General features: G+C 37.1%; 1 protein-coding gene and 1 pseudogene across 1 annotated transcript in view; one reads left to right on the top strand and one right to left on the bottom strand.

The window, feature by feature from the left end:
* Nucleotides 1–12751, top strand: part of LOC127452675 (dynein axonemal heavy chain 11-like) — a 181541-nt pseudogene extending 168790 nt beyond the window's left edge.
* Nucleotides 12752–15773: 3022 nt separating this feature from the next.
* Nucleotides 15774–24121, bottom strand: part of LOC127453051 (rap guanine nucleotide exchange factor 5-like) — an 87866-nt gene continuing 79518 nt past the window's right edge. Inside the window, exons 19-26 of the mRNA XM_051719059.1 lie at nucleotides 23240–23362; nucleotides 20904–21082; nucleotides 20514–20604; nucleotides 20219–20269; nucleotides 19867–19954; nucleotides 18644–18708; nucleotides 18485–18539; nucleotides 15774–16576 (exon numbers count right to left, since the gene is read on the bottom strand). Of these exons, the coding sequence (XP_051575019.1) occupies nucleotides 16458–16576; nucleotides 18485–18539; nucleotides 18644–18708; nucleotides 19867–19954; nucleotides 20219–20269; nucleotides 20514–20604; nucleotides 20904–21082; nucleotides 23240–23362 (771 nt within the window). The 3' untranslated portion in view covers nucleotides 15774–16457. The remainder of the gene's footprint in view (nucleotides 16577–18484; nucleotides 18540–18643; nucleotides 18709–19866; nucleotides 19955–20218; nucleotides 20270–20513; nucleotides 20605–20903; nucleotides 21083–23239; nucleotides 23363–24121) is intronic.

Below are 24121 nucleotides of genomic sequence, written 5' to 3'. Positions count from 1 at the left end.
TTTTTGGGAGTAGCACACACCACCCTATGGAGGCAGATGCTTTGGGTGAGGTGATTGCGGCTTTTGGAAAAGGTCATGAGGCATCAGTGTACTACTACCTGTTAATTCAGAGTATGGGGGACAGAGCCTTAACTTCTATTAAGAGATTATGGGAGAAAAATTTGGATTTGGTATTGGAGGATGGAGTGTGGACTAAGATTCTGAAAAATGTCAAGTCTGTATCTAGAGATGCAAGAGTTCGCCTTATTCAGTTCAAGATTTTACATAGATTCTATTGGACCCCCTCTAGACTGTATAGGCTTGGTCTTAAAGACACACCTACCTGCTGGCGATGCCAATCGGAGGATGGAGATATAACCCATGTTTTTTGGAGGTACATTGAGATCCAGGGGTTTTGGTTGAGAGTTCAGAAATTTTTATGTGAGGTTTGGGCACTCGGGTTTCATTTTTTCCCAGACTCTGTATTTTGAGAGATGGGGCAGAAATTAATGTGGAGAATAAACATGTGGAGGATTGGGTCCTGACCTGTGTTATGGTCGCCAGGCGGGTGAATTTGAGGGGTTGGAAGTCGGTTGGAGCACCCCCATTTCAGGAATGGTGCTCGGAGATGGGGAGAGTGGCGGCCTTAGAGGAGGGGTCTTATAGAAGACTGGGGAATCCGGATCTGTTTGTGGGAAAATGAGGTGGATATTTAGCATTCTTGGAGGGTTCTCGGGTGGAATAGTGGAGAGAGAGGGGTAATTGTCAGTGTGTGTGATTTTTATATTTATATATATATGTATTTGTATTATTATTATTATTATTATTATTATTATTATTATTATTCTCTTTTTTCCTCTTTTAGTTGTTTGGTTTTTGTTTTTGTATTCTTCTATATGTGTTCATCTAAGACCACAGAGATGTTTGTTGAGGTTTGGGGTGGGGTTGGGGTTGGGGAGGAGGAGGGGTGGTAGTGGGTGTTAAAGTTGATTTTGTGTATTTATAATTATGTTTTGTTTTCCTGTGTTTAATAAATAAAAATGTTAATCATAAAAAAAGAAAATAGGACTGATCATGCAAAAAAGGATAGTGATCATATGAAGCCATTTATAATCACATAGTTGTTGTTTTTTTAAATCATAATGGTAACAGAAATCTCCCAAATGGCCCTGATCAAAAGTTTACATACCCTTGAATGTTTGGCCTTGTTACAGACACACAAGGTGACACACACAGGTTTAAATGGCAATTAAAGGTTAATTTCCCACACCTGTGGCTTTTTAAATTGCAATTAGTGTCTGTGTATAAATAGTCAATGAGTTTGTTAGCTCTCACATTGATGCACTGAGCAGGCTAGATACTGAGCCATGGGGAGCAGAAAAGAACTGTCAAAAGACCTGTGTAACAAGGTAATGGAACTTTATAAAGATGGAAAAGGATATAAAAAGATATCCAAAGCCTTGAAAATGCCTGTCAGTACTGCTCAATCACTTATTAAGAAGTGGAAAATTTGGGGATCTCTTGATACCAAGCCAAGGTCAGGTAGACCAAGAAAGATTTCAGCCAAAACTGCCAGAAGAATTGTTCAGGATACAAAGAAAAACCCACAAGTATCGTCATATTGTGCTCCTTGAAACAACCACACTGTCTTTTTCCAGAGCAGCCTGTATTTCTCCTGAGGTTACCTGTGGGTTTTTCTTTGTATCCTGAACAATTCTTCTGGCAGTTGTGGCTGAAATCTTTAAACACATTTTTGTTTTTGCATGATCAGTCCTATTTTCAAAATCAATGCCCAAATTTCAGAATTTCTGCCAGGGTATGCAAACTTTTGAGCACAACTGTGTGTGTATATATATATATATATATATATATATATATATTACATTACATTACACACTACTGGTCAAAAGTTTTGAAACACTTCCTCATTCTTTATTATTTATATATATATATTTTTTTTTTATTTTTTTTTTTACATTTTAGAATAATAGTAAAGTCATCAGAACTATGGAATAACGTAAATGGAACTATGGGAATTATGTTGTGACTAAACAAAATCCAAAATAAATCAAAACTGTGTTATATTTTAGCATCTTCAAAGTAGTCACCCTTTGCCTAGAACTTGCAGACATGTACTCTTGACATTTTCTCAACCAACTTCTTGAGGTATCACCCTGGGATACTTTTTAAATAGTATTGAAGGAGTTCCCATCTATGTTGGGCACTTATTGGCTGCTTTTCTTTATTATTTGGTCAAAGTCATCAATTTCAAAAACTTTTTTTTTTTTTAATTACATTTTAGTTTTGCAATGAAATAAATTAATATGGTGGCACAATTCTATTTTTGTCTACAAAACTCATTTCAAACATTTAAGCATACACCTTCAGATCAAAAGGTTTTTAAGATCATGAGAAACATTTCAAACACCGGTAGTGTATGTGTGTGTGTGTGTGTGTATGTGTATATATATATATATACAGGTGCATCTCAATAAATTAGAATGTCGTGGAAAAGTTCATTTATTTCAGTAATTCAACTCAAATTGTGAAACTCGTGTATTAAATAAATTCAATGCACACAGACTGAAGTAGTTTAAGTCTTTGGTTCTTTTAACTGTGATGATTTTGGCTCACATTTAACAAAAACCCACCAATTCACTATCTCAAAAGACCAATAAAAAAAACATTTTTAGTGAATTGTTGGCCTTCTGGAAAGTATGTTCATTTACTGTATATGTACTCAATACTTGGTAGGGGGTCCTTTTTGCTTTAATTACTGCCTCAATTCGGCATGGCATGGAGGTGATCAGTTTGTGGCACTGCTGAGGTGGTATGGAAGCCCAGGTTTCTTTGACAGTGGCCTTCAGCTCATCTGCATTTTTTGGTCTCTTGTTTCTCATTTTCCTCTTGACAGTACCCCATAGATTCTCTATGGGGTTCTGGTCTGGTGAGTTTGCTGGCCAGTCAAGCACACCAACACCATGGTCATTTAACCAACTTTTGGTGCTTTTGGCAGTGTGGGCAGGTGCTGAATCCTGCTGGAAAATGAAATCAGCATCTTTAAAAAGCTGGTCAGCAGAAGGAAGCATGAAGTGCTCCAAAATTTCTTGGTAAACGGGTGCAGTGACTTTGGTTTTCAAAAAACACAATGGACCAACACCAGCAGATGACATTGCACCTCAAATCATCACAGACTGTGGAAACTTAACACTGGACTTCAAGCAACTTGGGCTATGAGCTTCTCCACCCTTCCTCCAGACTCTAGGACCTTGGTTTCCAAATGAAATACAAAACTTGCTCTCATCTGAAAAGAGGACTTTGGAACACTGGGCAACAGTCCAGTTCTTCTTCTCCTTAGCCCAGGTAAGACGCCTCTGACGTTGTCTGTGGTTCAGGAGTGGCTTAACAAGAGGAATACGACAACTGTAGCCAAATTCTTTGACACGTCTGTGTGTGGTGGCTCTTGATGCCTTGACCCCAGCCTCAGTCCATTCCTTGTGAAGTTCACCCAAATTCTTGAATCGATTTTGCTTGACAATCCTCATAAGGCTGCAGTTCTCTCGGTTTGTTGTGCATCTTTTTCTTCCACACTTTTTCCTTCCACTCAACTTTCTGTTAACATGCTTGGATACAGCACTCTGTGAACAGCCAGCTTCTTTGGCAATGAATGTTTGTGGCTTACCCTCCTTGTGAAGGGTGTCAATTATTGATCTGTCAGATCAGCAGTCTTCCCCATGATTGTGTAGCCTAGTGAACCAAACTGAGAGACCATTTTGAAGGCTCAGGAAACCTTTGCAGGTGTTTTGAGTTGATTAGCTGATTGGCATGTCACCATATTCTAATTTTTTGAGATAGTGAATTGGTGGGTTTTTGTTAAATGTGAGCCAAAATCATCACAATTAAAAGAACCAAAGACTTAAACTACTTCAGTCTGTGTGCATTGAATTTATTTAATACATGAGTTTCACAATTTGAGTTGAATTACTGAAATAAATGAACTTTTCCACGACATTCTAATTTATTGAGATGCACCTGTATATATATATATATATAATTATTATTTTTATTTTATTTTTTTGCAGTGAGTTGGTACATTTATATAATGTAGGTAAGACACTGGAACAACAGAAAACGTTTTGGTGTTGGGAAGATGTGATGCTATTTTGTGCCCCTTTGTGTTGGTACCATGAGGTGTAGCTCACAGCAGATTTCTCTAGTGAATGTAGATTTGCAAATACATAATTTAAGATTAATCTAGAGTTTTAACTTATAGTTCTAAAGTGCTTCAATGATGCTCTGAAGGGCAACATGTCAGAATTAGACTACAAATGTTTGATTGTAGACTTCAACTACTGTGCCTTTGAACACAGAGATCAGAATTGTTGGCTACATTTAAATAGCTGTATGGGGCTATCTAGTGGTGAAGATATGTATTACATTTACACACTTCTTTTTTTGTCTCAAAACAAATATTATATACTGTAAGCATAGACTCATAAACAAATTTTGCTTTGGGTAATAAAATCCCACGATACACTTAAGACTTCAGTGTTAAATTATTACTTTGCATGTTGTTTGTCTTGCATGCTCCCATTTTATGATACCTTTTAAAGGTGTAGTTCAACCAAAAAGAAAATTTGGTCATTATTTACTTATCTTTATGTTGTACCAAATCTGTATGACTGACTTTCGTCCACCCCCCCCAAAAAAAGGACAAATTTTAAAGAATGTTTACGCTGCTTGGAGGAAAGAAGGTTGTACAGATTTGGAACAACATAAGGGTGATTAAACAACATAATTTTTCGGTGAACTATCCCTTTAAGCATGATTTTACTGAAGTGCAGGGTGATTAAGGCAATTTTTCTGCAGTGGTCAGGCATTCAGCCCACTGTTTCCTCGCTTAGTCTCATTAGGCCACTGGATGAGCAGCCATCAATCACAGTTTATCTTTAGCCTCTCCACTGAGCTGCATTACTCTCCCAGTGCCCAGCACGAGCCCTTCTATCGATTACCCCGCACACCTTCATCTGTTAGTGATCACAACTCTAAGGGGAGCTGCCGTTTTAGCAGTGGGTGAGCATGGTGAAATGTTACAATGTTGATCAGGACAAAAGTTTGTGCAGAAATGGTCTCCAAACTGCATGCTATTTGCCTAATGTCCTGTTGTTTAACTTGCGCCTATTACAGAGACAATTCCCCTGGAGTAACCTGAGGTTAAGTGCCTTGATCAAGGGCACTATGATGATAGCTCATGAATCCTCCCTTAAGGAGTTTGGTTACCAGCCAAGACCTTTAACCATCAGACCTCACCACCAAATATGAATGTTTACACATCTCTCTTTCATACAATGAAAATTCCTAGTGATCATGGTTGCCAAGTTCCAAAAAGGACACATAAATGAGTCCATATTACTCATGTACTATACACCAAGTCTAAAGCATCTTATAATTTTGTGTGAGGAACCGCAGTCAGAAATCTTCCCTTTCACTGCACCTTTCAAATCTCACTTCCCATTCACCTTATTCAAACTGGCTCACTGTGTTTTGCGGTTTTAACACATGCGAGAACCAATTAGGTCAAACATGGACTACATTTAATTAATTAATTAATTTTTTTCCTTAATGGAGCTCAACAGGCATGGACACTATGAACCGCCCTTAAATGGAAAAGAGCTGCCAGATGCCTAAGATTCTTAATAATAATAATAATTATTATTATTTTTTTTTCTCCATGGAAAAAAATAGCATAGGTTTAGAATGACATGAGGGGAGTAAATGATGACATGATTCATGTTTTGGTGAACTCTGTTCTGTCAGGTTTGAAGGCCAGCTGTTCCTGTGTCCCAGCTTTCCAGCTCCTCCAGATTTGGCCTACACTGGATATCACAGCTATGTAGATGAGATATTACCTGTGGAGAGCCCTAGTCTTTATAGCATGCACCGTAATGCTGAGATTGAGTTCATGGCAGCCACATCTGATGCCTCCTTCACAACCCTGCTGGAACCCAGAGACTCATCTACTGGAGGGAGAGCCTCACAGTGTGCAGAGGAGAAGGTAAAGCTAGAGTATGTATATATTTTCATGACAAGGAAAAATTTCATAAGCTATTAAGTCTTGTTTTTAGATATTTCCAACAAAATTTGCAGTGTTGCACACTTTTCTGAAATAAGTGTGTGACTGTCCTAACAAAAACATTTCAGGCAACATCCTTGACTCTTAAAAATAAAGGTTCAGTGGCTCTTTGCATTCTCTGAACTTCTCTTATCAAGAGCCATTTTTTCACTGGATATGGTTTTTGGTGATTAAAAAAGTCTTGATGGTACAGTAGATCAGCATATTGATTTATGAATTCATTAAAGCATTAGTATATGGATGGTTTTCTCTTCTGAAGAACTAGAAATTAAAAAGTTATTTGTTAACATTAAAAAAAGGTTCTCTTAAGCCAGCACCACTCTTGCTGATTTTTGTCAGTGATTTTCAGGTGTGAGCTTCATTTACATAATCGGCAGCCAGTAGGTGAGAAATGGAGCATGCACTATCGTCTGCCAATGGAAGGTTGTTAATCCCTTCAACGTCGGGACTGCTGAGTTAATGGTTTCAAAAACTGAAAAAGCACGTTAGGCTTCCTTGAAATAAATCGTTCTGTCACCAAGGCGGTGACCTTCTTTTACTGAAGAACTGGCAAGATGTCAAGCTGATCTGAACATTTTCATTGCACTCAGCTGCATATCATCACAAACGTTAATTGTAATCAATAGTGATTCTGTCACCAAGCATTTTTCCTGTGTTTTTCTCCTACACTTAACGGCTAATGAAATCAGAAAGTGGAGAAACAACAGTCTGTTTTTATTGAATGTAATTTCTGTACTCACTGAAAGCTGCATACTGGATGGCCACATGCGTTCTACAGCAAGCCTCGATGGGATAAATATGCAACCACACACTTTTTTACAAGCTAAAGTTACTCCATGAATCGCATCCTAACTCACTCCATTACAATTGTTTATTCTCACACGGTACTCGTGTTGTTATTTCGGTGAGCTTCACGTGAAAGGGGATGAGAGAGAGGGTTGCGTAGAGTCGGTATGTCTGTCACAACACCATTCTTAATCGGCAAGTGTGTCACACCTCAGACTGAAGAAAGTGAGATCTCAGCAAAAATGTCTGCATGTGTGACACCCCTCGGCCAAAATCGAGTTGTTTGGAGCCAACTTTATACGGGATCAGGCTATACAACCCTTTTTGTTTCTAAGTTGAATCTTTGCGTTTAAGAGTAACATAGAATTACTATTGAAACTATTGATGATTTTCTTCTCCGTGATCAGGTGAAGAGTGTTCTGGAAGACATGCTGGGGAAGTTGCCTGAGGAACATAATCTGGCAGAGCTCATGAGTAAGACAGCAGAGAGGAGCCCCTACATCCTAGTGCATCTGCAGGAGTGTGAGCGAATGAATGTGCTGCTGGCAGAGATACACAGATCATTAAAAGAGGTGGGCCTGGGACTGAAGGTAGGAGACTAAGCCACACAGAATAATAAACATCATTAGGAGTAGGGACGGAACAGTCTTGGGGTCCATTTAAATCATTAATTTCATGACTTTCTGCTCCATAAATTATGCTGGAACATTTGAATTTTGACCTGCATGCTGAATTTTGCACTCATCTAATTAATTGTGAAAAAGCAAAAAGAGGCCACCAAAACTCATGATGTGAATTTTATGAATCTTGCTATTGTAAAGGCTTAGCTAATTAATTTTAATAGAGGATTGTTTAAATGAATATTCCTCAAGGAAGACCCAAACAAAGATTTCTCAAATATGTGTTGTACAGGGTGAACTGTGTCTTTCTTCTGACATGGAGATGCTCCAAACAGCTCTGTTCTATGACAGTGTTCCAGAGAGCTGGAGCAGGCTGGCATTCCCTTCAACCAAAACACTTGACCTATGGTACAGTACATCAGACAAAATCCAAAATGTGTCAGTTGTATCACTGCAGATTTGAGTGATGTAGACTGTATGATTATATCCTGCAGATTTAGTAATGTTCTGGCCTAGTGTCGTGAGTTGGACACTTGGATTCAAGATTTTGTGATTCCTGCTGTGATTTGGATCTCTGGACTCTTTAGCCCTCAATCATTTCTCACTGGTGAGACAAACACATAAACACACACATGCACTAAATCCCTATGCACTTTATGATGTCATGGATTGATGTATTTTTCAAACTAAGTAAATTAAACCATGAAATTGTGATGTCCTATTCAGTTAACTATTGTAAATTTTGTTTTGCAGCAATAATGCAGAGAATAGCCCATAAGAATAATTGGCCTTTAGATAGGATGACTCTGTCCGTGGATGTCACAAAGAAAACTAAGGATGATTATGGACATCCTCCACAAGAGGGAGCATACATCCATGGACTCTACATAGAGGGTGAGAATAAACAACTTTGTTGTATTAAATAAGTGCATGTTCTGGGTTTTTCTGAAACTTTTAAATCTTTTGTGCCATTGTTTGTTTTTATCATTTCCGATGCACTAATTTCTCACTTTTAGGGGAATTTGCAAAACAATCATGAATGTATACTGTATTTTGGAGGCACAGTGTACTAAAGGTCATTTCACACATTAGTTAAAATTTGTTAAACACACAAAAAAACATACTGGACAAAACTTTTAAAATAAAACAATGCATCTCTATTAACTGAAATATACAGTACATTATTAGGAGGCTAATTAATTGTATTCAAATTCCAAACAATACATTCAGATGACAAACATTCTGCAACAGCTTAATTGTGAACAATTTTAGTGCAAAAAAAAAAAAAAAAAAAGGATTGTCAATAACTTGACATTTTTAACAAGTTAGTAACGCTGTAATTTTTTGGATGTTGAGGCAACTGCAGTAAGTAATCCGAAAATGAATTACCCTTACTTAATTGAATTGTTGAAAGTTTTTAAGCTATTTAATGTCTTTCATTCAGATTAAGTCAGTTTTATTAAGCCAACATAATTTAGTTGGTTTAGGTCAAATTAATGTACTATAGTACATTTAACTCAACTTCATTAGGTTCGTAAAACTCAATTTACTAAATTACAATTACATTTTAATAAATGTTCTTATGTGGGACCAAATTAATCTATTTTATTAATCATTAGTATATGCCAGGTGAGCAAGTTCTGTCAACTGTTTATTTTATAGCAACTGCTTATTGAGCTAAGCAGCACTCAAATCAAGTATCACTTGAAAGTGAAAGTCCATCCTCAACCAAAGCACAAGTGCCATTCTTTACCACATTGGCAACCCCCAAAACTCCAGCATAACAGACACTCTTTTTGAAAACCAATATAACAGAACATTAAACATTAACAAATCTCTTCCTATTCTCATCTTGCTCGAAAATGCAGAAAATAATACTTCATTTCAACACTTTTTCCTCCTATCCAGTCCCATGCAAAGCATGCTGAGAAATGGAAATCCAGTTTTATCAATGCTACACCAGCGGCCAAAAGTTTGGAATAATGTACAGATTTTGCTGTTTCGGAAGGAAATTGGTACTTTAATTCACCAAAGTGGCATTCAACTGACCACAAAGTATAGTCAGGACATTACTGATATAAAAAACAGCACCATCACTATTTGAAAAAAGTCATTTTTGATCAAATCTAGACAGGCCCCATTTCCAGCAGCCATCACTCCAACACCTTATCCTTGAGTAATCATGCTAAATTGCTTATTTGGTACTAGAAAATCACTTGCCATTAAATCAAACACAGTTGAAAGCTATTTGGTTCATTCAATGAATCTTAACGTTGTTAAGACTGGCATGTCTTAAGGTCAATATTAGGTCAAAAATAGTGAAAAAGAAACGGCTTTCTCTATAAACTCGTCAGTCAATCATTATTTTGAGGAATGAAGGCTATACAATTGCCAATAAACTGAAGAATTCATACAAAGGTGGACACCACAGTCTTCAAAAACAAAGGACAACTGGCTCTAACAAGGACGGAAAGAGATGCGGAAGGCCAGATGTACAACTAAACAAGAGGATAAGTACATCAGTGTCTCTAGTTTGAGAAACAGACACACCATATGTCATATGTATGTGAGTTTGGGATGGCATTATCCAATAAAAGATGGGGGTAGTGTTTGTAAAACCTGTCTGAAAACAGTCATTATTTTTGCAATTCTGCTCAATGATGCTCATAGGTGAATTATGGACCTGGCCAATGGGGCCAGTACCCAGGGGCCCTTGACTACCAAGGGCCCGGGGGGGCCCTGGGCTGCAAGGTCTCGCGGCCCATCAACTTTGAAAACAAATGTTTATATATGCTTAAATATGCATGAACTTTAAGTGAACTTGACAACATTTTTGCAATTCAAAAATAATGAGATGTTTGGCTGCAGGTTTCCAGTGAAATGTCCAGTTGGGGGCACCAAAAGCAACTAAAATGGTATCGTATTCAGACGTGGTTTAAATGTGAATTTTAGATAAAAACACATTTTTAAAACATACCTCCCTAACCTAACACTTTTGCCTGAACCTAACCAATAGTGTTTTAAAATATACATGATACGTTAAAAAGATATTCTAACCTTATCAATGCCTAAATCTAACCATTAGTGTTTTAAAATGCAGAAGTGAAATGAAAAAGCTAATTTTCTGAAGCAACCACATAATTTCGAGCCGCTTCTATACAGTAGCGGTTCTAGCTTGTATGGTGCCCTGGGCGAAACCCACTTCAACACCCCCCCAAAGTTGTCGACCGGGGGCACTGCCCATGTCGCCCATGCCTAAATCCGCCACTGCTTCTATAACTCTGTAATGTCACATGTCTGTTGGAGTTCATGGCTGGACTTGATTGAGTAATAAAGAGAAAAATAAGTATTAATAAAGTCATAATAAGCCATTAAAGTCATGATTTGAGTGCAAGTGAATAAAACACACAGTTGTTGTAGCACCTCTAGTGTTGATTTCACCTGGAAACTGCAGGGAATTGTACCTAAAGACCTATAACAAGTTTTGCAAAAATGTATAGTGTCACGTTTTCACTGTGAGACCAGGTTGTAAATATGTGGCCCCCACAGCTTATACAAGGCCCCCTCAACAGGTCCCTGTGACTATGAGGGCCCCCAGCCCTCTTATAGGACCCTTTTGCCTTTCTGTTTCTAATTAAATTTTTTGAGCAACTCTTTCACCTTGTAATGCTGTGCGCATCATATTTGATACATGACTTTCTAAAGCCTACATCATCATCACGATGTGTATGAGATGTCTACTGTCTCTAAGTAAACTAAGTTTTCATGCTGTACTGGAAGTAGAAAACCTTGTTATATAATTTTCCAAAATAGCAACCATCATGTTTTGATGCACTCATTTTTTTATGCGAAATCATTACTGATTTTGATCAAGTAAAATTAAAATTAACATTTATTTTGTTTCTGATATTTCAAAATTAGTATTTATTGAAGCAACATGTGCTTCAAATTTCATTATTTTGTATAAAAATAGGTTTAAACAGGTTTAAAAATATAATTTTCTGACTATTATTTCATATAGGCTTTATATGGTAAAGTTTTATTGTTTGTATAAAAGGGCTGTCGAACAAAAACATTTATTACACTATTCATTGCTATAACTGCATGTTTGCCCTACATTAGAAAAAAATAACTTGGCTTAGGTGGTTGGGAAAAATAAAATATAGATATTTTACTTTGTGTGGTACAAAAGTACTGATTAAACTAGATACGTAAAGTTTGTTGAAACAAACTATCATGTTGGTCTGACAAAACCTTGTCTGAAAGCAAGGGCGTAGCCAGGAAATTACTTTTGTGGGTCACTAAAAATGGATGGGCCAAGTTTTCACCCTAGTTATTTTTTATTTTTTTTCAAATTGTCCTTAACAACAGAGAAGCAGTGCATTCAGACAGTTCATTCACACTTTCAGAAATCAGAATTTATGCATTTAAAAAGCAAAAACAAATATATATATATATATATAATTTGGGTGGGCCTGGCCCACCCTTGGCTACACCACTGTCTGAAAGTTTTAAATAGTTTTAAATGCTTGAAGTTAGAAATTTCTACAGGTTTTACAGAAAGAAAGAAAGAAAGAAAGAAAGAAAAAATAGAGCATCTTAAAGCAGATTAAAGGGTTTTTGTTTGACAGCTGAAGTTTGAAATTATGAACATTCCAAAACAGACTCGTAGCTCATTTAAATATTCTGCCAATATAATGTAGCCTAAGGGATTGTTGGACACTTTAAAAAGGCTTAAATGATGACTTAGCAGGGCTTTTCGATGGAAGAATAATAATGGTAGCCAAGCTGTAGGGTCGTTCTAAACAGAAAACAGACTGCATAGATCTCAACTTTAAAAGATAATTGGACCAGTGGGGGACCTAGAAGAAAATTGGCCCCGGGGCCCTTGCTACTCATAATCCGCCACTGGTTATGCTAGTGGCACAGAAATTACACACTTCAGCTGTAAGACTTTATCATCTTTGTTTCTGTGCCTCTTGCAGGTGCTCATTGGGACAACTCCACAGGTCAATTATCAGAGGCTGTTTTGAAGGCATTGACTCCACCCATGCCAGTGCTGTACTTACGTGCAGTGCCAGCTGACCAGCAGGATGTGAAGAACACCTATGAGTGCCCAGTGCACCGCACCAAACTCCACAGCCCCACCTACATCTGGAGCTTCCGCCTCAAATCACGCCATCCACTTGCAAAGTGGGTCCTTGCAGGTGTGGCCCTGCTTATGTCTGTGTGAACAAGAGGCCACTCCATTCCTCTCATAGATTTTATCTTTGCTCAAATCCATGAAATAGATCCCTTTATATATATATATAATATATATATATATATATATATATATATATATATATATATATATATATATATATATATAAAAATTAGGTGTGTTTAACATTGACCCTCCATTCCTGCTGACTACTGATAGATCACTGTGATTCATCTCATGTCGAGAAAACAATCTGCTATCTTTGAATGGCAAGCTTCATCTTGCCAGTTTTTTGCTCAACCTATATGTGATTTAATAACTGCATATTACTACATATCATAATGCTGAACTGTACAAATGTGTTTTTAGGTAGTATTTTTGAAGGTATTAAAGGGATAGTTCACCTAAAAATAAAAATTATCTCATCATTAACTCACCCTCATGCCATCCCAGATGTGTGTGACTTTCTTTCTTCTGCAGAACACAAAGTTTTTTTAAGAATATTTCAGCTCTGTAGGTCCTCACAATGCAAGTGAATGGGTACCAAAAGTTTGAAGCTCCAAAAAGCACAAAGGCAGCATAAAAGTTATCCCTAAGACTCCATTGTTTTAATCCATGTCTTCTGAAGCAATACGATACAGTAGGTGTGGGTGAGAAACAGATCAATGTTTAAGTCCTTTTTTTACTATAAATCTCCACATTTGACCAGCCCTGACCAGTAGGTGGTGAGTTACACAAAGAATGTGAATTGCCAAAAACAAAGGAAGAAAGTGAAGAGAAGGATTTAACCACTGGAGTCGTATGGATTACTTTTATGCTGCCTTTATTTGGTTTTGGAACTTAAAAATTTCGGTACCCATTCACTTGCATTGTGAGGACCCAAAAAGCTGAAATATTCATCAAAGAATCTTTGTTTGTGTTCATCAGAAGAAAGAAAGTCATACATATCTGGGATGGCATGAGGGTGAGAAAATGGAGAGAGAATTTTCTTTTTTGCGTGAACTATTCCTTTAAACAGCGTCTTTACATTCTAGTTGATCACAAAATACAAAACATCTTCTGCTGTGTATGTCTGGGATTGTTTGTACACCCTTCCCATAGTTCTTTGCTATGACGCAGGCCTTGTCAGGAGACAAGAAAATTATATTTCTGTCCCGGAGAGGGAAACGAGCGGTTAACACAAGCTGTGTAGCTGTTCCTCCTCTCTCAGTGAGTCCAGCAGCAGGTGCACAGCAGGTAATAATGGCCCACAACAGGATGGATCTGTAACTGTTTAGACAATTTGTCTTCTGTTCTCACTGAGACAGCCAGCTGAGCTTTACAGCTTTTTGCATCAGAGAAAATCCACACTCTAAATACATGACACGTACTGAGGTCTATGTTTTACTTTGATAAGACCCAAGATATTTAAAAGCATAACTGGCATGGTTCATTCTGTATTCCTACCACTCTGTGGCAGTAAGTGTATAGTTTACTTCAAACATTTTCAAACATTAAAGACCCAATTAAATCATATGATGAGTGCAGTTTTCTTTTCTGTGTTGACAGTGTTGGGCAGAAACAGATTACATTTAATCTGAATTATGTCAAATCCAGATCAAGTACTTGTAATTAAATTACATTTTAAAATAAAAAAGTAAATTAGATTACCTAAAAAGTGTAATCCCAAAGATTACATTATTGATTACAATTTTAGTCATGTAATTTGTCATCAGTACCGGATTACATTTCAGAAGTAGCTACCCAACACTGGAAATCAGTAACATTATTTTTTAATTTAGATTACACGTTTTAGGTAACCTAATCTGGTTACTTATTGTATGTTTTGCTATATTGAATAATCAATTTTAAATGTATTAAGTACCAATTGACCTTTTTATTAAACATTAGTAAGCATAAACTCAAACAGCATCTTATTTGTCATTCGCTGAGTAAAACTACTCAAAAATGTAAAAGTGTAAAAAGTGTAATTGAAATACAAGTACTTGATCTGATTATATAATCCATATTACATGTGGAAAGAGCATTTGATTGGACAAAAATGAAAAATCAGTAGTGCAATGTGAGTCATCAGTATTTTTGGTCTGTAATCCTAGAAGAGAACCGTAAGTCTCTTTTAAACACCTTTATTTTCTCAATTGTGTCAAATTGTATTTGAACTTATCAACTTTTAACTTACGTGTAGGTTTAAAGATAAAAAAAAAAATAAAAAAAATAAAAGAAAGAGTGGCAAAAAATGTATTTTTCTTTAATATCAGGCTCTTGACAAAGAAAACTAGTGCAAACAGCAGCTACAGTCAGTCACTGCCTTCTGGCCTGTTTTTTTTTTATTTTTTATTATTATTATTTATTAAAAAAAACAAACATCTTTTTGTATTTACAGAGTTTATATGTGAACCTCACATGCATGAACAATCAGAATGGTCAATCAATGGCGTTGCCAAATCCTTCAGACCAACTAATCACATTTACAACACTACATCTTTTCTTTGTGTTTACAAAGTATGTTTCTAACAGCCCCCCTTCCCGAATCAGGGAAAATCTGAAGCTGATCAAAGTACAACTACACATTGTACAACAAAATCTATACACTTTCTATTTTCCAAACTCTGTCTAGTGTGAGCCTTTACAGAACCATTGCTTGAAGTTGTTTTTGCAGGAAATCTTTGGCTCCATGCAGTAGGGCTTCTTTAAAAAAACAACAAGCCCTGAAGTTTTGTTTCATTATTTCTATAATGGTCTGCAAACTAGGTTATTATAAAAGAATTATAGTGAATCTGATCAAGCATGTTAACCTAAGCGTTAAAACCTATTACAAAACACTGGGCTTCCTACAAAACAGGATTCTGAAAGGTATGTATTTTTAAGGTTTGAGATTTAAGATTTTATAACAGTATATTTAAGTCCAACTAAAGATCACCACTGCTTTAATTCTAGACTTCTACTATTGCTTGTGGTAGCAATGCTGTACCTAAATATACTGTGCTGGATTGACATATTTTTCTGATTGTCTCCAGATAGAATTACATTATGTTGCGATTTGTGCATGTAGCTCAAAATTCTAATTTGTGCCCATGATTTTCCCATATATGTATATGCAAACAACTCCACTGGTTCAAAAACTGGCTAAAAAAAAAAAAAAAAATAGTAATAATAACATCAACAATAATAATAATAATAATGTGTTCTACACTACTGAGTGAAAGTGAGCTGAACAAAAACACCATCTGGAATCCCATTACGATGTGTCTTTAGTGTAACATATAGAATACTGGACCATTTTAATCGTTCATGCCTGTTGTAACTGTTTTGCAGAACTGTTTCAGAAGCCAATTTTATAGATCTCCATTTCAGTTTCTTCAAATAACTGAAAGGGATAGTTCACCCAAAAATATAACAAATGTCATCATTTACTCACCCTCATGTTGTTCCAAACCTATATACCTTTCTTTCTTCCTTGAAGCAAAAGTCATACAGGTTTAGAACAACATGAGGGTAAGGAAATAATGAACGTATTTTCATTTTTGGGTGAACTATACCTTTTACCTGTGTACTTGTGTACTATACTGTAACTTGCAGAGAGATCTTTGGTTGTGCGAAACTCTGCCTCTGGTCTTTGTGATTGATGCAAGTGTGTTTCCCCCCTAGTGGATGACTTGCTCACCACAGTCTTCATTTTTAGAGGAAGGATTTTGTCCTATCTCTTTCAGTAGTGGATCGGGACCCATGTGTTGTTCTATGTCCGGGGCTCTAGTCTGTGTGAGAGCTCAAAGAGGGTCTGTTGATTGTCGATGATGTGCAGGTAGTTGATGTACATTCTCACCTCTACACTGTCCTTCTGGCACAGCATGTATCCTGATTGAGAAAAATCCAAAACCTATAAAATCTGCACCTCCACAAAGTTTTGCTCTCAGCAAAGAGTACAGCTACAGTTGCAATTGAAATTATTCAACCCTCCAAGACAGTAAGGATTTACAAAGGTAAGCTTTTATGATGATTTTTTAAACTTTACATCTATATCAGTTGAGTGACACATTCAAAGTCATAGTGTGAATATATAACCTAATATTTCTAAATAGCAGGATTTTTAAAAATACAGCCATGTCATAATTATTCAACCCCTATTGCATGTAGCTGTTTCTTAAACATGTAAGGCTACACAAGTAATTGTTTTAAAACAAAATTAAGTCATCAATCTGCAATGGCACTTATTTAAGTTTTAAAATTTAAGTTTAGTGTTGTAAGCAAAAATGTATTTCTATGCAAAAAATGCAATTAAAAATAAGCTGTCTCAAAAGCTAATAGAGGAGATTATTTAATTACACAAGAAAGGTCATGGCTAAAAGTACATTTCCAAGGCACTTCAATTTCCAATAGACAAAGCTGGCAGCATCATTCATACATTTTTTAAATATGGTACAACAGCAACCTTCTTGAGGTGTGGAAGAAAGCAAAACTTCACCAAGGGAAATGCTGACTCCAGTTGACTGAATATTTAAGAAGTAATTTGGAAAGACTTGTGGAGTCCTGGAAGAAGTTTTTATAGATGTATGACACTAAACTGAAAATGAGTTTTAGACCCATGGGTCAGCAGTACGTCTGGAGTAAGATGACAAGGTGATGACAAGAACGACACCATCCCCACAGTCAAGCGTGAAGGTGGGTCAGTCCTGTTATGGGGGTGTTTTGCGGCTGCAGGAAACAGCTATCCTGACTATGTGACTGACACCATGGATTCTTTCAGGTATCAGGCCATTTTGGCATGAAAAATGTGATGCCTTCAGTGTGTAAATTGAAGCTCGGTGATCACTGGACTTTCCAGCAAGACAATAACACCAAGGATACATCCAAGTTGTCCAAAATCTGGTTCAGGGATAGGTCGTGGAATGTCCTTAAATGGCCCTTTCAGTCCATCATTAAAATCCCATTGCAAACCTTTGTTGGGATTTCAAGGAAGCAGTGGCAGCACAGAAACCAAAGAATGTCAATGAGCTGGAAGCTTTTGCTCATGAGAAATATGTAAAAATTCTAATAGAGAGGTGGCCGAAACCTGAGAACACTTACCTGAAACATTTATTTGCTGTTATTAAGGATAAAGGATGCTCCACAAATGATTGACTTTGGGGGTTGAATATTTTTGACATGACATTTGTGGAGAGAAATAGTTATTTTTTATTTTAAAATTTGGGTAAACTGAACTCTTTGTTCTCAAAATCACTCAAATGTGTATTAAAAACTTACTTTGACTGTTTACTGAGGTTTTAGTTGATGTGTTTTATTTCACATCACCAGAATGTATTGCTGGTCAGGGGGGTTGAATAATTTTGATTGCAACTGTAAACTAGGTCAAAACTAGTTTTTTTACAGCAGAAGCAGATCTGGCTTATGCACAAATATATTCAGAGCTGAACAAGCCAAATGTGACGTGTTTAATTTTTTTCAATGTTAAAATACTCTTTTATCCCAGGTTATTATGTAGAAGTAAGCATTTTGTAGATTGATTTCCCAGAAAAGTGTAAACACTGTGGCTCTGCAGTGCTTGAGTGGTCTGACATAGCAACATTGGCCCAACCAATGGCATGCGTTTGGTACGGGACTGTTTGTACAATGGCAAAAGACTGGGAGTGGTGGTATTTAGGAAACCTGTTTGAAATCAGTCATTCTTTTTGTAATTGTGTTTGGTGACGCTAGTGGCACAGAAATTACACGTCACCTTAAAGTTTTGCAATATATTATTCTGATTTAAATGATTTGAGCACTTACCCATGTGATCTGTCCGACACTGCCTTATAATCCGCACTGTGTCTGCTATCATGTGCTGCACACAAAATACACCTTCATTAACCTGTTCTGCTCACTTGATGAGACATAACATTAATTTTCAGAGAAAAATTATTTCCTCAAGGCCTGTTGTTCACTTACTAGCTTATCAAAGTTGACCAGGTTGTCGAGAAAGGTTTTGTTGCCCTCATGAATGAAGGTAATATCTATTCAAAGAGAAGATATTCATTCAAACGTAAATACAAAAACACAAGTGAGACTGAGAACTAGCCAAAACTCATCCAAATAGACTCACAAAGCATCCTAATCATGTGTGGCATGAGTTATTTTTCTCCAAAAAAAAAGTCACAATCGTGACAAAGCATTTTGTTGATCAGATGTTCTATGTGGCCAAACCCGGTGTGACATTTCATTGGTCCAAAGTCTCACTCCGCACAAAACCTTTTCTTACTAGCTGTGTTTGTGTCCCTTCGCATAGCAGTTTGCATTTAAAGGAATCGTTCACCCAAAATATTAACATTCTCTCATCATTTACTCACCCTCTTGCCATCCCAGTTGTGTATGACTTTCTTTCTTCTGCAGAACTCAAATGAAGAATTTTAGAAGAATATCTCAGCTCTGTAGGTTCATACAATGCAAGTGAATGGGTGCCAAAATGTTGAAGCTCCAAAAATCACATTAGTCAGCATAAAAGTAATCCATAAGACTCCAGTGGTTAAATCAATATCTTCTGAAGTGATATGCTAGGTGTGGGTGAGAAACTGATCAATATTTATGTCCTTTTTTTACTATAAATTCTCCTCACTGCTCAGTCAATCTCCACTTTAACATTTGCTTTAACATTCTTCTTCTTGTGTTTTTGGTGATGTGCATTCTTCGTGCATATCGCCCCCTACTGGGCAGGGAGAAGAATTTCTAGCAAAAAAGGTCTTAAATATTGATCTGTTTCTCACCCACACCTTTCATATCACTTCAGAAGACACTGATTTAACCACTGGAGTCATATAGATTACTTTTATGACGCCTTTATGTACTTTTTGGGGCGTAAAAATGTTGGCACCCATTCACTTGCATTGTACGGACCTACAGAACTGAGATATTCTTTTAAAAATATTCATTTGTGTTCTGCAGAAGAAAGAAAGGCATAAACATCTGGGATGATGGCATGAGCGTGAGCAAATGAATAATTTTTGGGTGAACTATCCCTTAAGTGCAGACAGACAAAATGCTTGTTGTTGGAAACTTGTCATGTCACGCCCGGTTAGGACGTTGCTGTGGGTGTTGTGTGCAGATTATTAAGAATCATAAGTTTGATGCTTGATAAACAGCACACAACAAGTCAGAGCACATTTTACTCGCCTCACCTTTCAGAAGCAGAGGTAGGAATGGGATCTTGGGAGATTTCATCTTCCTGAAGGAATCTCTATAGGCTTTGTGGTTTAAAGAAGGGTCCTGCAAATCATGACAGAGCATTCAGGAGTACAGTATATATTTGCACAAGTGTGTTTGTAATGCAATTTGTACTGGTTTGTCTTAAATCTTTTCCAATGTAATACCACCTGCTGTTTCCTCCCTTGAGGCCACAGGCTCTGATCTGATTATGGCTTCATATATTACATTCTAATGAGCCGTAAATAGCACAAAATGCTCTAGCAGGAGGGAACAGGAGGTGAACTAGCAGGAGGCAACTTAAATCCTGATGAGACAATCACTTACTGTCAGGCTCTCCAGCTCGGAAAATAACTTCCTGAACTTCCCAGGGACTTTCTGGAAAGGGGACAGTAAAAGAAGAAAAATAAGTGGAAGGAATGAAGCCAAATTACAGCTTTAGTGGAGTTTGTTATGGCAAACAAATATATATATATATATATATATATATATATATATATATATATATATATATATATATATATATATTGATGTTAACAACGTGACTGCAACACTAACTCCTCATATACACATACTGTATATTGTGGTGTATGTCATTGTATTGGGGTTGGTATTATCCTACCTCCCATGTCTGAGTGAGTCGACTGACAGCTGGACTGTTCAATCCCAAAATGATAGCAAAAACTGAGTTTAGGTTCCTCTGTACTTTACAGCTAAGACAAATTGAGAAAAAGAAGATAACGGAAAGAGAGAAGGACAAGAAATGAGAAAAACAAAATGAGCATGTACATCAAATGCTTTGAGAAGAAAGAGATAAAAGAAATGTCTTTAACAGATACCAGTACAATAATGCTGACAGTAAAAACATTCTGGGGATCACCAAACTCCCCATAAAAAAATATAATGCAAAAAGGTTTGTGTGAGTTTAGGGGCAGGGTTAAAGGATAGAAAATATAATTAGTTCAGTATAAAAACAATAGAAGTCAAAAGAAAAACAAATGCGTAAACTCACTGTGCTGCGATCTTGATAAATTTCTTGAAGAGCTGCACACGTTTGCAGAGGGTCGGACACAGAAGCACTTCAGTCATCACCCACTGCTGAGTCTCATTACAGCGCTGTAACAGCTGCTCCAGCACCACCGTGTGGCCAGTGCTTGAATCGCGGCTCAGCGTAAAATACACCAGCTCTTGCTGCAGGGTCACGGAAAATTGCATTACTATTGTTGTTGACACCTTGTTGTGGATTTTTATTGTTTTATTTTACAGTACTTATTGAGTAAAAAATGAATAGGAAACCTGTATTATTTCATACTCTATTAGGGGCTTCCATTCAGTTTCATTGGATTAAAAAAGAAAGAAAAAATTGAATTACCTCAATTCCGAAAAAGTTGGGACAGTATGGAAAATGCTAATAAAAACAGAAAGGAGTGATTTGTAAATTATATTCACATTTTGCTATATTGTAAGCACCACAACTACACATTATATGATGTTTTACCTTGTGAATTTCATTGTTTTTTATTAAATGTACAGTAATTTCAAATCAGATGATTGCAACACAATCCAAAAAAGATGAGACGGGGGCAATTTAAGACTAATAACAATTTGACGAGTTGAAATAATAAGGCGATGTGAAACAGGAGATGTTAAACAGGTGAGGCAATTGTGTCAAGAACAGCCTAGTCCTTCAAGAGTAAGGATCGTTCAAGACTTGTCAATTTGCCACTAGATGCTTCAGCAAATAGTCCAGCACTTTGAGAACAATGTTCCCCAAAGACAAACTGGAAGGATTTTGGGCATTTCACCCTCTACAGTGCACAATATAGTTAAAAGATTTGCATAAGGGCAAGACGAAAACCACTTCTGAATGCGTGTGATCTCTGATCCATCAGACGTCACCCTCTTAAAAAAACATAATTCATCTGTAATGGATATCATGAACATGGGCTTGGGATAACTTTAGTAAACCTTTGTTAGTCAACACCATTCACCACTGCATCCACAGATGCAGGTTAAGACTTTACTATTCAAAGCTGAAGCCCTACATCAACACTGTCCAGAAGTGCTGCTGGCTTCTCTCGGCTCGGTCTCATTTTAGATGGAAAGTAGAACAGTGGAACCGTGTGTTTTGGTCCGATGAGTCCACATTTCAGATAGTTTTTGAAAAGCACAGCTGTCGTGTTCTCCAGGCCAAAGAGGAAAAGGGCCATCCAAGCTGTTATTAGCGTCAGGTCCAAAAGCCAGTGTCTGTATGGGCTAGGGGTGTGTCAGTGCCCATGGCATGGGTAACTCACACAACTGTGAGGGCACCATCAATGCAGACAGATATGTAAAAATTTTGGAGCAACATACATCGCCATCCAGCACCATCTTTTCCAGGGACGTCCAAGCATTTTCCAGCAGGACAACTTCAAACCACATACTGCCCGGATTACAAGTGCATGGCTGTGTAAGCAGAGAGTGCGGGTGCTAGATTGGCCTGCCTGCAGTCCTGACCTGTCTCCTATTGAGAATGTGTGGTGCATTATGAAGCACACCATACGGCAATGAAGACCCTGTACAATTGTGCAGCTGAAGACCTGCATAATGGATGAATGGGGGAAAATTCCACTTTCTAAACTTAACACACTTGTGTCTTCAGTGCCCAAATGCTTATTATGTGTAATTTGAAGAAATGGTGATGTTTCACAGTGGTAAACACTCGACTGTCCCAACTTTTTTGGAGTGTGTTGCAATCATCTGATTTGAATTTACTGTACATAAAAATAAAAAAAATAAATAAAAAAATGACAAGTAAATGTCATTTACTTTTCACAAGGTAAAACATCATATGTGTAGTTGTGGTGTAGTTCTGGTGCTTTCAATATAGCAAAGGGTGAACATAATTTACAAATCAGTCCTTTTTGTTTTTATAAGCATTTTTCACATTGTCCCAACTTTTTTGGATTTGGGTTGTATTTGTTATGATTGTAAATCTTAAATTAATAACTTAACTTACAATAATTATGCATGTTTACCTGTGTGCTAAACAGTTGCATTAACAACTTACTAGCAGGTACAGAATTTTTGGTAACTAGTAGTTCACGCAAGATAAGTACATTGATACATTGAAGCAAACTTGATTTATTTAATTTTACATGTGCATTTTTCAACCGCTGGAAGCTCGGACACAATTCAAACCCTGATCTTAGGACCTTTTAGGAAACATTTGCTTAAATTGCAGGTTAGTGGTGAGAAGCAGCTGTGCTTTTTAAATTGCTTCATACTGACAAAAAGGACCTGGACTGTTCACATTGAGGGTTCTGCACTGTCAGAAGTGTGTGTGTGTGTGTGGGAATGGGACTTCACCTCATGTATGTTACTGAAGAGTGTCCAGTCACAGTTGGTGAGTGAAATAGCTACATCCCATGTGTTCATGCTCAGCATCTTCACTGACCGCTGCTGCATCTGTCCGTTATCGGTGAAGAGACTCTGACAGAGAACAACATTCACAGCACACTATCATTCATCCGTTTGCTTCAGTGCAAGTGTTGTATTGTATGATTCAGCAGTTCATAAACTTTTTGACTTCAAGGCAATATTCATAGACCACTTTCCTATGAATATTCAAAAACACTGTCCACCAGAATGAGAAATGTGTTATCAGTTTATGTTGTAATCTTGACTTCTTAGCAGTTTTCATTCATTCTAAAATATTTTAAACACGTTTAAGTTGAGGCCTCCTTGGAAGTTTGCCGAGACCCCTTTGTAGGCCAAGGACTCCTGGTTGAGAACCACTATGCTATCTGACTGTTTTAAATGGGCTATATCATTGAAAACAGGGTTTTAACTAAATGTACCATGCAGCCATACTCTAAAGTTCACAATGCAAAGTTCCCTACCCCATCCATACAGACAATTTGTGAAAAGTAAGCTAAAACTGCTCAATCAGAAATTGTGATAACACTTTTCAGTCATGACAACTGTCTGAAAGATTTAGCATGTCAATGTGGGTATGACATATTGATAGGATTTTGGTCTTGGCGGACTAGATCTGCAACGCTGCTGCTGCTGCTGCATAGCCAGTATGAAGACTTGCTACTGCTAGAACAGACTGTACACAGACATTCTCCTGCACAATTAGACAAACACAAGACATGCTGTATCAAGCATATACTGTATGGCATGCTGCCGCACAATTAGCAATAAATATAATCCCCATACAGCAGATCTAGACAAGTGAAACTGAGG

This window comes from Myxocyprinus asiaticus, chromosome 15 (genome assembly GCF_019703515.2).
Source record: "Myxocyprinus asiaticus isolate MX2 ecotype Aquarium Trade chromosome 15, UBuf_Myxa_2, whole genome shotgun sequence".
NCBI lineage: Eukaryota > Metazoa > Chordata > Actinopteri > Cypriniformes > Catostomidae > Myxocyprinus > Myxocyprinus asiaticus.
The sequence above is the reverse complement of the archived record's forward strand: the minus strand, read 5'-3'. Positions and strand labels throughout refer to the sequence as shown.